Genomic DNA, 15,634 nt, shown 5'->3' on the forward strand with positions numbered 1-15,634 from the left:
TCCTTTTCCTACTTACCTGTCTCACTCTCTCTCCTCCTTTGTTCCTCTTCCACCTATTCCTGGTTAACTCTCTCTTTCTCTCTCTCACTCTCTTTCGCTCTCCCTTTAACTATCTTTTTCTGTATCTCTCCTCCTCACACACTAAAAAATAACAATATGGCGTCAGAATCACGTTGAAACTGTACCTTTAATCACCTGCCTCCTGTAATCACCTGAGTAAGATAACAGGATATAGCACTAACGATCCCAACTACCTCGTTAAGGAAACAGCTAGCATTATCACAATAGTACTAATAATCTGTGGTTATTTACAAATCAATTGGGGAGTTTGTCTGTCTGTCTGTCTGCTCCCATGACCCAGGAGACGGGGCGGCGGCCTTCCGGGGAACGCCAGGGGAACAAGAAACCCTCCGACACCTCCGCCCCCTCCCGCACCAGCAGCCTCCTGCCTAGTCCCGTCGTGTGTGGTGACGAGCCCAGCTTCGTCGCCCTCTTCCACAACGGCAGCTCCAAGCGCCTTGCCGACGGCTACGACAACAACACCCTCAAGTATAACGGTACGGCCAGACAGCAGGAGAACGGCGGCGGTCGCCTGGGCCTGGTGAACGGCGAACGGTCGTCGGATTCCGAGGACTCTGGCGCCACTTCGGGTGCCACGAGCCGGAAGGAGGCAAGTCCCGGCTACGAGGAGAGTTCTGGGTCCGAGCAGAGCAGCAACCCGCCGCTGTCAGAGGATACCCGGGGTGATGATGACATAGACCCAGCTCCCGCCCCGAGAAGAATCAGGGCGTCTCTCCCCAGATCACAGACGACGCCCGTCTTGAACGGTGACCACACCCTGGATGACACCCTCAGGCCGCTGACCCACTATGGGCAAGATTAGTGAAAACACGAGGTTCAACAACGGCTTGAACCGTATCCGCGCGGCACACAAGATTAACGTTAGCAAACTGGCTTACCTGGAAGCTTTGTTTCAGCGCGCCACGCTGGAAGAAATACGACTAAAAAGTCTGACATCGGACAGTCGTACTAGTGAAAAACGGACACACAAGTCATTGAGCAAAAGCTTACAGAGCCCCGAGAGTGGCTACAAGTCGTTGCCGTCGTCAATATTGGACTACAGGCTTAGGAGCTACTCGTCCTCCAACATCTCTGCTAATGTCAGTAACAGCACTTGCGGATCAACATTACTGGATGGCCAGGCGCAACTAAGAACCAAAGAGAACTGTCTCCAGCACGCTAGACCACAAGACAAGAACAGTGGACGGACGCTGTACCAGTGTGGGGGCAGCAGCAGTGTGGGCAGCCTCAGTCGCTTGACGGGACTCAGCCCTGCCACCAGCGGGACCTCCACACCTGTTAGGTTTGTGTCTCCCTCACGGAGTGACGGTCACGCTGTCTCGAAGGGGTCCTCTGCCACCACTCCCAACAGTACCCCCGCCACCACCCCCGGGGGTACGCCCAAACGCCCAGATGGTCTTCGGCATCCCAGCGGCCACGTTAGCCAAAGGTCGCTGCCTCATAGCTACCGCAGCCGCTCGGCCTACAGCTCTCCTGCTGTAATTTATTAATTGTTAACAATATATTCATCCCACTTGAGCCAAAGCCATTCAGTGGTGTGTGGACAAGTTATCAAATGACCAAGATTTAAGAAGTAAATGGAATTAGCTATTGTAAATAAGTAGCGCAGTAATTTAACAGTAAAAAGATTTTCAAAATAAAATTGTTTGTGATATAAGACATCAAGCTAAATTTATTGTTTTTCAGTTTTTTGTTAGGTGACACTGACACCATATGAGTGAGACATGAATGTGAACAAACCTGTTGCAGTGCTGCTCCAAAATATGGGCCTGGGCACTGTAATAACAAAGTTAATGATTCCCTCATTTCTGCAAAACAAATAAAAACAACTATTTAACTTCTTTTATATAAGATAGATACTAATGTTAGATTAGAACAAATGCCAGTAGATATGATGTTTTTATCAAAATGTTATACTGTTTGTAATTTAAATACAGTAATTAGCTAGATACATCAAACAACCCATTATATTACCTTATATTAGTCCAACCATCACATAGTATTGCCACACTAGAAGCTGCTGTTACTTGTTCTTTAGCTGTTGTAACAGTTTCCTCATATACTCTCTCAAGAAGAGAGTTTGACATCGTCACGGTTAGGAAGTTTAAAAGCTGGCTGCAATGTTTCAAAAAAAATTTTCCAGTGGGTGTTCAACCATTCTCAATGAACATCCTGTTCCATAAACAGCGCGAGCTACTTCAAGTTGAGACTGATCCTGTAACAGAAAATAAATATTAGAGGATAGTTTCAAGTTATTTAGATTTATGCAAGTTGGATCAAATTCTAGACATTTAAAGCTGTGAAACTGTAACTCATTTTTTCAAAATCCATAAATTATACAAGAATGATATTAACGGCATTATTTTATAATGCTCACGATCTGTTCATTCGTCATCTGATCCTTGTATATGTAAGAACTAATTTTGTTCTTCTGGGGTGTCGCTGTAAACAGGGATTTTCTCTTTACTTGTGAGGAGGAACTTGGTCTTGAAGGAGGATCATCTGGTGTTGTTGGTCTACTTGAGGTGGGTGTTGTCGCTCTGTATGTAGATGTTGGTGTAGTTCGAAAATATGAACTAACAGGTGGATGGTCCTTCTCTGCACACTCCAAAACACTACTAGTTGGTTTAGGTGACTTAGCAGGTATTTTGACATCCATTGCTTTTGGTGAGTCAGGTGACTCACAAATAGTTTCCTCATCAGAATCACCTTCCTCTGTCTTTTTTTCAGTATTTAAATACAGTCAACCCTCACTTTACGCGGTTAATGTAACCCACAGGGTCCCGCGGAAAGTGAGGAACGCGTAAAGTGAATAACATAACATATGGGATTAATTGAAATAGAGTCCGGGCCGACCCCCAAACTCCACTTTTTGACGACACACAACTATGCTGTAGTAAAAATTTTATCTTAACTTTATGATGGTATGAAAAAACAAATAATATAGAAGAGGTTAGGTTAGGAAAAATAAAGGTTAACATAGGAAAAATAAAGGTTAGAAAACTAAAAGCTAGGTGGAACACTTATGTTAGTAGACGAGATGGGTCGGCGTACGGGGATGGAGGCTGGTTCCGAGGCAGAGGGCAGGCTACTGGCACTCAGGTGAATCACCATTACTAGGTGCATCACCATCACTGTCACTTACAGTTGTCAGGGCTATCCTGACAAATCCCTCAAAGTCATCTTCACTGTCACTATTGTATGTATATTATGTATGCTGGACTATATATTATGTATGTATATTATGTATGTGCTCCATTTGTATTATTTATTCAGCCTAGCTAGCAGCGTGTGGCAATGTTATTACCATATCCCACATGCTTAATTAATGTGCCTGGCGACGTATGGAAGCTGCTAATGTATCACTTGCCATACGTCGTCTATAGCAGTTGACAAGGAGCCTAGCTGAGGAGTGCTACCCCCCCTCTGTGTACATACTCTTATCCAGTAAACCGAACCTACAAAACTATACAGGTGTTTGTGTTCTCTCCTGTATATAGAACTTATTACCCAGAACACCTAACATGGCGCAGTGCGTAGTCTTACTGGATTATTACGAGTGATTAGTGCAAGTTTGTGGAAAGCCGGCTTATGCGGCTTATGACTCCCGCCTTTGTGTCAACCCCGCGTCATCCCTCGAAGAATTTCGCAACTTTGAGCAGTGTCAGTGACAGTGATTTTCTGTGAAGTGTTAAGTGCATTGTGTGTTTCGTGCCATTCATGTGTGACCTTGTTCGAACGGATTTCCAAGGTATACGGCATGTTCTGGGCATTTGTGGGGTGTAGAGCTCAGCGCACCCTCCTCTGACCGTTTACAGAGAGCGACTGAGCTACTCCTGTCTCCACCCCCCTCCCTCACAGCGCCGCCTCCACCCCCCCTCACAGCTGGGGCGAGACGCTCTGCCTGCCTGGGACACACACACATACATGTACTAACACTTGCTGACCGCGCGGCTCTCTTATATATATTTTATATATATAACCTACTTATCTGTGTGTATTTAATTAAATTTTTTGTCTGAAATCTTGTTGATACGACGGGCTGACCGGTCAACACTGATTTAAGACACAGTACACAGATGAAGTAGTTATGTCTCATGCCTTACGTAGCCGTGGAGCCAGCGCCTGGATGAGTCAAGCGGATGATAGTCCCGCAGAGATGGATGACCAGGCCGGCCCAGCTCCCACAACATCGCGCAGCCCTTCACCTCAACATTCAGCGTTATCTCCAGAGATAATTGCCTTAATGAAGTTTATGAGAGATGAGAGACGCGAGGATGAAGCTCACAGACGTTTGGCGGATGAGCACAGAAGGCAAGCAGAGGCAGAACGAGACCACCAACGGAGAATGGAAGACAGTGCACGGTTTGAAGCCTTGATATCTCGCCTCACTGTTAACCAAGCCCCTGGCTCTAACACTGCCTCGGTACTGAATGGTTCAGATACCTCGTCCATGCTTCCTTCACGCCCCCCAGCCCCACCTAAAGCAGCAGCTCAAACACCGCCCATCTTGGAGCCTGATGTAAATTTCCAGACTTGTCGCGAATGGCGGCGGCGGTGGGCTGATTATGCTACAATGGTGGATCTCCAGAGTTTGTCACAGCCTAAACAACTCATCCAGCTCATGCTGTGAGTTCAAACATTTTAACCCTCTTCTAAGCTACATCTGCTGGGAGGTACTGGACGTTCTACAACGGCACATCAAAGGACAGCAGAATGAGGCTCTGCGCAGGAGGGAATTGTTTAGCTGCAGACAGATGGAGGGTGAGTCTTTTGACGCTTTTTATGTACGTCTTAAGAGAGCCTCGGAAGAGGTAGATATATGTTTAGGCCACCACCAGCAGTGCGAGGAGACCCAGTTGAAGCAGGTGATCTTGATGGGTGTTAAGGATGAGGAACTTGTCCAACGCCTCACCTCCCTCGACTCTTCCTCTTCTCTTCAGGATGTGTTGACGATATGTCGCTCCTATGAGGCTGCCAGGTGTGCCACCTCTGCCATCCGAGCTCCCCCTACAGCTGTACGCGCTGTGTCCCGGTACAAGAAGGACAAGAAGTCTGCTCCTACGCCTTCGCCCACCACGTCCACGCCCGGTTCATTTTGTAACAACTGTGGTAAGCACCACGGAACACAGGTGTGTCCAGCTGCTCAGTCTACCTGCAACAGTTGTGACCGTATGGGCCACTGGTCGCTCACAGTGCGGTGCCCAGCTAAGTACGTACAGTGCAATGTGTGCGGTCGTCTGGGCCACTATGACAAGTGTTGCCCTACCCACGAACCCAAGGGACAGCGTCGGCGGAAGCTTCGGCGCCCTTCTACCAGTGAGGGCCGCCCACAGTCTCCCAATCAGAGGCACGACGACCCTGGACAACGCTGGAGCCATATTAGGAATGTGTACTCCTCGCATCCCAGGACCAAAGTCCCCCAGTACATCAGCGTCATCGTGACCTACGGCGGTGTGTCATCCCGTCTTCAGATGTTGCCCGACACCGGCGCTGATGCTACAGTCATCGGTCCCCAGCATTTGCGATGCTTGGGGCTCTCTCCAAGCGATCTAGGACCGCCTCCCGAGGACCTCTGCGTCACGGCAGATGGTTCACAGATGGCCCCAGCCCTGGGTTCACTCTATGCACATGTCACCTTTGGCAACAGGTCGTGTCAGGCCTGGATTGACGTGCATAACGGTGTCCCGACTCCTTTGCTGTCCTACAGACATTGTCAAGAGTTGGCCATCATCTCCCAGGACTTCCCCAAACCTATTCTTGAGGTAAGACACGCCAACAGGGTGCACGAAGGGAGCAGCAACTACCCTGCTGCCGCCCTACCCCTACCTCTGGCCAGTGACACCTCTCCTTCGGTAGTTGTCCCTGCTGCATCACGTCCCCACGCCTTGGCTCGCCTTCACGACAGCCACCGTGGAGCTGAGGCCACCAAACGACGTGCACGACAGACTGTGTTCTGGCCCGGCATCAACTCCGACATCTCCAATGTTGTCCGTGCGTGTGAGCCCTGCCAAGTATTACAACCCAGCCAGCAGCAGGAACCCTTCATGAGTGACGACAACCCCACCCGCCCCTTTGAGTCTGTGTCGGCCGACTTTTTCTGTGTGTCAGGAAAGTCCTTCCTTGTTATCGTCGACCGTCTCTCTGGTTGGCCGGTTGTCATCAAGTGCGGTAATGACACGACGTCTGCCGCCACCATCAGCAAGTTCCGCCACTACTTCCGTGACGTGGGCGTTCCTGTGCGCCTGCGAACCGACGGAGGGCCCAGTTCACAAGCCGGGACTTTGCTGTGTTCCTTGACCGATGGGGAGTCCGGCATGTGTTGTCATCGCCCCATTACCCGCAGTCCAACGGGCCACGCTGAGGCTGCTGTCAAATCCCTGAAGCACCTCATCCTTAAGGTGGCCTTCTGGGAACATTGACTCGAGGCCTTCGACCGGGGTCTTCTGAGAACTCCAACACACCTAACTTCACCGGACGCTCCTGCCCAGGTTTTGTATGGACGCCCCCTTCGTTCTTGTGTCCCTGCTCACCCTCAATCCTTCTCCAAGGAGTGGCAGGCCAAGACAGAGGATTGTGATCGCCGAGCCGCCGAACGTGTTCAGGACGTCGTCGCCCGCTACAACGACCACGCCAGTTCTCTCCCCAGGTTGAGTGTCGGCACCTAAGTCCGTGTTCAGGACCCGACCTCCCTACGTTGGGACAAAGTAGGCGTAGTCATGGGTCTCGGCAGGTCACGGGACTACCAGGTGCGGTTACCCAGTGGTCGTGTGTGGTGGAGGAACCGCCGTTTTCTCCGCCCCGTAACAATGCCTTCTGCTGACCCCGCCACCAGTGTTGAGTCCCATACCCTTCCCAGTGATGAAGTCCCTCGACGCTCAGAACGGATCCAGAAGAAAAGGTCCGCTCAAGACTTTGCTATGAGCGTATAGGGGGGAGGGAGGTGTATGTATATTATGTATGCTGGATTATATTATGTATGTATATTATGTATGTGCTCCATTTGTATTATTTATTCAGCCTAGCTAGCAGCGTGTGGCAATGTTATTACCATATCCCACATGCTTAATTAATGTGCCTGGCGACGTATGGAAGCTGCTAATGTATCACTTGCCATACGTCGTCTATAGCAGTTGACCAAGAGCTTAGCTAGGGAGCAGTGCTACCCACCTCTGTGTACATACTCTTATCCAGTAAACCGAACCTACAAAACTATACAGGTGTTTGTGTTCTCTCCTGTATATAGAACTTATTACCCAGAACACCCAATAACAACTATCACTGGCTTGGGCTGGCTGTGGTGGGTTGCGGGCGAAGAAATCTGTTATGCTTTGCTGACGGCTGGTGTTGATGTTGTCGTGATACACCTTGATGTAGGGCTCCATAGTCTGCAACAGCTGGGTAGTGAAGATTTCATACCTGTTTGCGTCAGGGTCGTCGGAAAGGAGGAGCTTGGCTTTCTCGATACACTCGATGGCATCCCTAACATTACTATGGGATAAGTGTTGTTCTTCTTGGGATGACGCACCACCTGCCTCTTTACTGACGTCGTCATCATCATGTAACATCTCCTCGGTAGTCACATCAGGTTCCATTATCACCTCCATGATGTCGTCGTTGGTGGTCTCGGGGAAGCCTGGAACTGTAAAACACTGCGCAGCTTCTCTGGCAAGGTCCACTGCTACTGCAACAGTCTGAACCTCACCAGTCACAGATTAACTCCTCCTCTCACCTGGTATTCCATGCAACACATGTCTCCATGCGTGACGAATTGTAGCAATAGACAGCTGATCCCATGACTCCACCAAGAAGTCCACAGCTTTCTTGATGTTAAATACTCTCCAGAATTGTTTGAACAGTATTTTTTGCTGTGCCAACTGTTGATCCTCATCTTCTTCGCTCTTGCTATCGGTGGTGGTGTCATTCAGGTTACGCAACTCTTCCCTGGTGTTGGTGTAGTCGTTCAGGAGTTTGTATTTTTTCGTAGAGAATGCAGCTTTTACATTACAGATTAACTCTTGGTCCATGGGCTGTAATATAGACGAAGTGTTGGGAGGAAGGAAGACCACTTTTACGTTGGGGTGACGATCTAACAGTAGGGGCGAGTGTCCTGGTGCGTTGTCCAGCAGCAACAAAATCTTGAATGGCACATTCTGTCGCTCACAGAATTTCTTTACATCAGGAACAAAACAGCCATCAAACCAGGAGAGGGACAGTGTAGAGAACATCCACGCCTTACTTGCGGTCAGCCAGTGGACATTTAGCTTGGTCATGTCCATGGTTTTGTAGGCGTGCGGCTTGCGTGCTGTGTGGATCACCGATAACTTGAGCTTACAGGTTCCGGAGGCATTGGTGGTAAACAGGACGGTGATGCGTTTCTTCTGCATCTTCCGGCCCCGAATCTTGCTGGCATTCTTTACAACGAAGGACTTGGAAGGTAGCTTTTTCGAGAAAAGACCAGATTCGTCCATGTTAAACACCTGGTCGTCGGTGTACTGTCCTTTCTCCATATTCTCACGTAAAAACGGAGGAAATTCCCTAGCCGCAGCACGGTCAGCACTCGCTTCTTCACCACCAATGTTTATATTGGTGATCTTGTTCCGGATCTTAAACCTCTGTAACCACCCAGAGGAAGCATTAAAGGGTTTGGGCTCTGTAATTCCCATCTTTCGTGCCACTGCAATGTACAGTTCACGTGCGTACTCCTTAACAGAGCGCGTGTCGACCGCCATGTTCCGTCGCGCCTGACGCACCAAGTACCTCACAAGTAATTTTTCTGTCTTTAGAAGCACCTGGTTGTGAAAATACTTGATCATAGAAGCACCTGTAGACTTTGTGATCTTCATGTGCTCCTTTATCTTGGCTGCATCCTTCTTTATTGTTCGAATCGTAGATTCATTCACACCATGCTGGCGCGCCAAATCAACCTGCCTTGTTCCTTTCTCCAACTCTTGGATGATGGTATACTTCACCTCGTAGCTTAAGGAACGTCGTGTCTTCTTTGGCTTAGTGCCGCTGGGTCCAGGTAAGGAAAGGTTTCTCTCTGGGGGCGGTGGTCCGGCGGAAGCCATTTTACAGTGCCGCTGGGTCCAGGTAAGGAAAGGTTTCTCTCTGGGGGCGGTGGTCCGGCGGAAGCCATTTTACAGAACAATGGATACACGTTTACACGGTTTGGCGTGGAGGGATGAAACTGGCGCGGCTAGGTCAAGCATCGTCTTTCCTCCCTCCCTCCCTCCCCCGGGTGGACACGTCATAATACTTTAAGCCAATTACAGCTAGCAGCAGAGGGGGGTAGGGATGCATGGCCAATCACAGTCCAATACGTCATATGACGTCAGTGATAACGCAACAAAGACACACTGCGCAACCTTACCGCGCGGCTTGCCTAGGAGGAGGGAAGGAGAGGCGAGAGCACAGGCAGGCAGGCGGGTGGGGCGAATCTAAAAATAGCGTCGTGCCAGACACACTCCGCGTAATGGGGTTCACGCACCGCGTAATGTGAGCACGTTAGGTTCTGGCAGGGCACCGCGTTAACGTGGAAACGCGGAATGTGGGACCGCGTAAAGCAAGGGTTGACTGTATTTCAGTTTAATGTTATCACCACATTTATTACACTTTTCAATATGTTTGGCCATTCGTGTGCTATTTTTTGCCAAAATTAGGTTGCAAAAATTGCATTTTACCTTGGAGTTTTGAGTCCCCTGAGATGTTTTTAAAAAGACTGGCCACAGCACTCTTCTTTCTTCCAGGCATGTTTTCAATAAATTCTTATTTTCCAAATAATATAGCTACTGCTGAATGAGACAATATAAGGTTAAATATAACACTAGAAAATACAATGCCAAGCCTATATATAGATTATTCCATGGGTGGAGCAAGATGACAAAAAAAGAATATGATTTGATAATTTGAAACAAAGTTAATATCATTGGACAACTTGACAATTATTAGAAATATTATTACCTTATTGGACATAGGCCTACATGTGGGTGGAGCAAATGATATGATTGGTTGAGGTAATAGCCTACTATGTGACCAAAGAAAACCCAAACAGAACTTTGAGATTTCACACATTATAAATATGTTAGAACTGTTATTTCAAAACAAATGCAAAGTTATGAATTTATTAAAATTTGTAAATATTTCAAGTTACATTAAATTGTTTGAATTTTAAACTAAATAATTTATGATGAATTTAATTAAAAAGCAAATGAGTTTCAAATTTAAAATAAGTAGCTACTCTATATTCAAAATTTAGATCTTGTATAGCTAAGTTTAATGAAGGCCAAAACTTATGGAAAATAGAAACATTGACCTGGTCTGCTCTGTGCTGGTGGACCATAGGCCCAATAAAATTTAATTGGATTTTTATGACCTGCAGATCTAGGCCATAGGCGGTATAGGTCCAATAAACATTAGCTAATGTGTTTTTATGACCTAGAGATGTGAAGATATCTAGGTCATAAGCGGTATAGGTCCAATAAACATTAGCTAATGTGTTTTTATGACCTGCAGGTGGGAAGATATAAACAGTGGCGTAGCTAGAGTGTGTGCTGCCCGGGGCGGCCCTTGAGTTTGCCGTGCCCCCACAAAAAATTCATATTGCACAGTGACTCACTCTTATTTATATATATATATATATATATATATATATATATATATATATATATATATATATATATATATATATATATATATATATATATATATATATATATTAAATAGTTTGTGTACCATTATAATATTACTGTACTTTCACATACTCAAATATAGTATGCTTTAAATACACCCCAAACATACTTAAACTTTATAAGTAACAGTTAAACAAAAAGCAAAAACGACATATAGGATAGGGAAAAAAGTAAAAAAGTGTAAAAAATTAGGACCATCTTTATTTCTGAAATTAAAACTACAACTTTACTTTCACATACTCAAATATAGTATGCTTTAAATACACCCCAAACATACTTAAACTTTATAAGTAACAGTTAAACAAAAAGCAAAAACGACATATAGGATAGGGAAAAAAGTAAAAAAGTGTAAAAAATTAGGACCATCTTTATTTCTGAAATGAAAACTACAACTTTCTACAAAGTAACTTTTCTTGTTTTTTTGTTGGCAAATTCTTCAATGACATTGTCAAAAACTATTTTATCTGTCAATTGTCGCTCTATAGACAGTATGGCAAGATTTCTCAACCGCAAGGTGCTCATAGTAGATCTTAAGTAATTCTTGATCAGTTTTAGTTTCGAAAACTCCTCTCACAGGTAGCAACACTAACAGCAATTGTGAGGAAAATCCTCAGCATTATTACTATATTTGGAACCGAGTTCCCAAGGTTATACTTTTGAATAAACTGCAAAAGTTCAAGGGGGCCTTCTTTCCACGTCTGGGTGGCTTTCGTCTGGGGGGCTTTTGTCTGGGTGGCTTTTGTCGGGGGGGGCTTTTGTCTGTACCCCAGTGAGGATAGTGTCTTAGTATAAAATCGCAATGCTGTGAAACAAAATCTTAATATTTAATCTCAGTACCGCAGCAAGTCACATCAATATTTTTTAACCAATACTTTAATATTTCTTACCTTATAGTATTATGTCTTCCAACGAAGTAAATAACTGGATCGAAAACACAAGAGAACTTAAAAGTCGTCTAGCCTCCCCTCGTCTTGTCACGATGGAGACTTGTGCAGAACTGAAGTGAATTGCTTGTAACTGGTGGATTGGTCGGCTGTACATGAACTGATATGACCCGAGACTGCATGGTTTTGCAGCTACTGGAGACGTTAATCCTTCCCTTTGTATCGGCGGCAAGTTAATCCTCGTCGTATCTGACCTAACACCTGACCCACACCACATGAGCTCACTGGCGTACTTGTTTGAAGTTGTTTCCTTAATCCTCAACAGGTTACAGGTTGTGTGTGTGGCGGGGGGCCTCATAGCAAGGGTGTAGCTCATGACGTGGCCGTGATGATGTGGGTCAGGTGTTAGGTCAGACACGACAAGGATTAACTTGCCGCCGATACAAAGGGATGGATTAACGTCTCCAGTAGCTGCAGATATGGGTGATGAGCAGACCCAAAAGTGCCGCCTGGGGCGGACCCACCCCCCCCCCACCCCTAGCTACGCTAGTGGGTATAAACCTTACTGGCCTTTTTATGGCATGCAGACAGAAAGCTACCTTAGGTGACTATAAATGTATTAAGAATTATTTCTTTAAGGTCTCCCCTCAGGTGACTCCTGTACCCAAAGGCATGTAAGCTAGCTAATATCACCCTACTGTATAACTTTATATAATAGGCTAGTAGTTATGAAAGGAATATAAATATGCTTTATTTGTAAAAACGTTATACACTTTGCAAATTTTTTAAAATTTTCCTTAATGCTAATCTTAACATCAATTATTATTAGCCCTATATCTAACTTAAATTATTAATTAACTATAATTTACTACTGTAGCACATATATAGTAATGCCTCTTTGATAGTATAAGCATACAAATTAATTGCAATATTTAAAAACTTAATAATAAAAGTACAGATAGTTTATAAAGATAATACAATATGATAACTATGGGTGATTAAGTTAAATGTTTATTGATATAAATGTGAATTTTGTAAAAAAAATATTATAAATGTTTGTAAATATGTTTTCTGGAATGGGATGCAATCTAGAAACTATGCTTCTAGAGGTTGCTGGGGCATGCTTGACATGTTTATAGTTCAATTAGTAGATAATAAACCCTTTACCTTGAATAAATAATTTCCATTTCATTTAAAACACAATAAATGAAAAATAAAACACAAATTTGCAAAGAACATGTTCTGTTAAGCAGTTTTTTTTTTTTTTTTTTGCAATCAAGAAATTATGCTTCTATAGCTATCTGGGGCATTATTAACATGTTTATATAGTTAAATTAGTAGATAATGAACTCTTTAACTATGAATAAATAACTAACATTTCATTTAAGACACAATAAATGCTAAATAAAACACAAATTTGCAAAAGTGATTTTCTTGGCCCCTGTTTTTTTTGCAAAGTTTTTTTAAAACGATCCGTTTTTTTGAGTAGCAACTCGATTTATGAAACAAACAAACAGCGACTCCACACACTGCCCTGTGGTACCCCGCTTGTGACGGGTACAGATGATGATTTCGTGCCATTAATCACCACACACTGCTTGCGGTCGTGTAGAAAGTCTTCTATCCACTCTAGGACATTTCCCCGAATTCCGTACCCTTCCAGTTTGATTTTCAGCCTTTCATGAGGTACACTGTCCAAAGCCTTGGCAAAATCTAGGTAAATATTGTCGATATTACCACCCCGTTCCAGAATATGGGTCCAAATATCCAATACCTTGAGCAATTGTGTTAAGCAGGAGCGTCCCAGCATAAAACCGTGTTGGCAATACTTTACAAGGTTGTTTCGTGGAGTGACGATCGTCCTTCTTGAAGATAGGACTCACATAAGCCACTTTCCATTCACTGGGGACCATTTGTTCATCCAGGCGTTTACAGAACAGGATCTTCGGGGGCTCTGCAAACTCGTTGCACAACTCTCTTAGCACTCTAGGATGTACTGTAGGGTTTTGTGATATTATGTTGTCCAACACTCAGGATGGATGGATGGAAACTCTAGGTGGTGGTTTTCTTATATAAAATATCTTATATACAAGACAGTCTGGTGCTGGAGATGCTGTGTGGTGAGAAGCTTGGTCAAGAGACACGTTCAGTGAGTAGCGTGCTTGAGGAGGTATCTGTGCAGGAGTTTCGTTAGAGGAGATGTTTCGTGTTGCTGTCCTCCAGGTTGAATGAGACCTGGACAGCGAGGAGCTTGCTTGGAGGAGGTGTTGCGTGTTCAGGAACGTAGGGCAGAATGAATCTCGATGGAGAGAGTGCGAGCCTCTATACACAGCTGCCGGAAGTAAACCTGTGGGAACTTGCCGGTTTCTTGACTCCGTTGCTAGGGTTGGCTAGTTGCAACTCATTCTTCCATAAAATGTTTGCAGATGATACCAAGTTATTCAGATATATTAAAAATCTATTGAACTGTGAAACATTACAGAACAATCTCTGTCAGCCTCAGGCCTGGTGAGATTAAAATTTCCAAAATGCAAGAGGATGCACCTTGGTCCTACTAATGGCAAGGAAGAGTATCGCATGTCCTTACATGATGAAAACATGTTCCCTAACAGAAACTAGATGTGAGAAATATCTGGATGTTTATGTTAACAATAAACTAAAGTTCTCAGATCATTGTAAGAAAAAGATGAGTCTTGCTAGTTAACTAGTAGGAGACTTCTTTGTACATTCTACACATACAGTACTTAGATGGTTCATCTCTCATAAAGCTTTCCAAAAGTGTAATGTTACCTCGTGTAGTAATTCTGATCTCCAAGAATGTTCAAAGGAGGGCTGGTAAACTTATGTCAGCATTCAGACATGTCACTTATCAAGAGAGATTAGAACATCTAAACTTGCCTAATTTATATTACAGAAAGAAATGGAGTTATTTAATTTAATTTTTTTAGTGCCAAGGGCGTTTCACAGTCAAATGTACAGTCCCCAAAAAGTATTGTTATATTTTCTGTCAATACACTTTGAAGTGCTTGACGAAATGCTTTGATATGATCCCTAGTGCATCATAGTAAGTTGGTACTCCTGCTCGCCATACCAGCAACAGGTAGAGATGGGGCTACGACTGGGGGAGGGAGTCATCCTTGTATGGCATGCTAAATACTGTACTTCAATATAACAAGAAATCCATTAAGCTATACAGGTATTAATTTATATATCATGTTGGGTAGAAGCAAGGCATATGTAGACAACCCACTGACTGATGATTACAATAACACTGAAATATAGTATACATTAAATGGAAATGCTTCAGAATATCATAACTGAGACAGACCTCAAAAAACAGAGTTTCATTAATGCAGGTACTGTACTGAGTTTCACAATATGCCTACTCGTGTTGTTCATCATATGTCTGATTTATATAGAGTGACTAAGCAAATGGTACTTGATACTAGAGTGAACAGCTACAACATTATACAATATATTGGTCTATATGGGATCTACCATGCTACTGATTGCATTGGTTTAACACCAAAATAAGATTTTAAATCAAGGGAGCTTGCAGGCAACAGAACCCCTATTCACCTATAGTAAGACATTTGTTGTTGTAGGCTTCAGTGTGGCACCAGTTGTTTCATGGTGCCTAACTCATCGTGATAATGTGGGTTCATTCAGCCAGTTCACAGTGCTATCTCACTTATGTATACTAGAGTGTGTCATAGGAGGGAAGATCAGCTAAAACTAATGGCCCATCACTTTTTTGGTAGATTTTAGTGTATATAAGCAGAAAATAATTTCAGTTTCAATATTTTGCAACCTTTTGCTAGGTAAATTTTAGCGTGAAATTTATCGAAAATCTAACGTACAGCTGCATTAGTGCATTACAATTAAATAGTGAACATTGCTTTCTTGACTTCATTCTTAACAACCCAACTAACAATATTTTTTTCTGTTTCAGATTCTGATGCATTTATAAGTTGATAT

General features: G+C 44.3%; 1 protein-coding gene across 1 annotated transcript; it reads left to right on the plus strand.

Moving 5' to 3' along the window:
- Positions 1-352: 352 nt before the first annotated feature.
- On the plus strand, positions 353-14,275 carry LOC121857369 (putative protein TPRXL). The gene is made up of 4 exons (XM_042353377.1): positions 353-873; positions 1,025-1,559; positions 12,308-12,326; positions 14,139-14,275. The coding sequence occupies exons 1-4, from the start codon at positions 353-355 to the stop codon at positions 14,273-14,275; spliced, it is 1,212 nt and encodes a 403-aa protein (XP_042209311.1).
- The last annotated feature ends 1,359 nt before the right edge of the window (positions 14,276-15,634 follow it).

The sequence above is a fragment of the Homarus americanus genome, unplaced genomic scaffold (genome assembly GCF_018991925.1).
Source record: "Homarus americanus isolate GMGI-L3 unplaced genomic scaffold, GMGI_Hamer_2.0 scaffold48878, whole genome shotgun sequence".
Lineage (NCBI taxonomy): Eukaryota > Metazoa > Arthropoda > Malacostraca > Decapoda > Nephropidae > Homarus > Homarus americanus.

What these genes read in the sequence shown, in the direction of transcription:
- LOC121857369 (XM_042353377.1), top strand. Translation starts at nt 353, where the DNA reads ATGACCCAGGAGACGGGGCGGCGGCCTTCCGGGGAACGCCAGGGGAAC. An exon ending in AGGCCGCTGACCCACTATGG is followed by an intron (nt 874 to 1,024) that starts GCAAGATTAGTG and finishes GACATCGGACAG; the next exon opens with TCGTACTAGTGAAAAACGGA.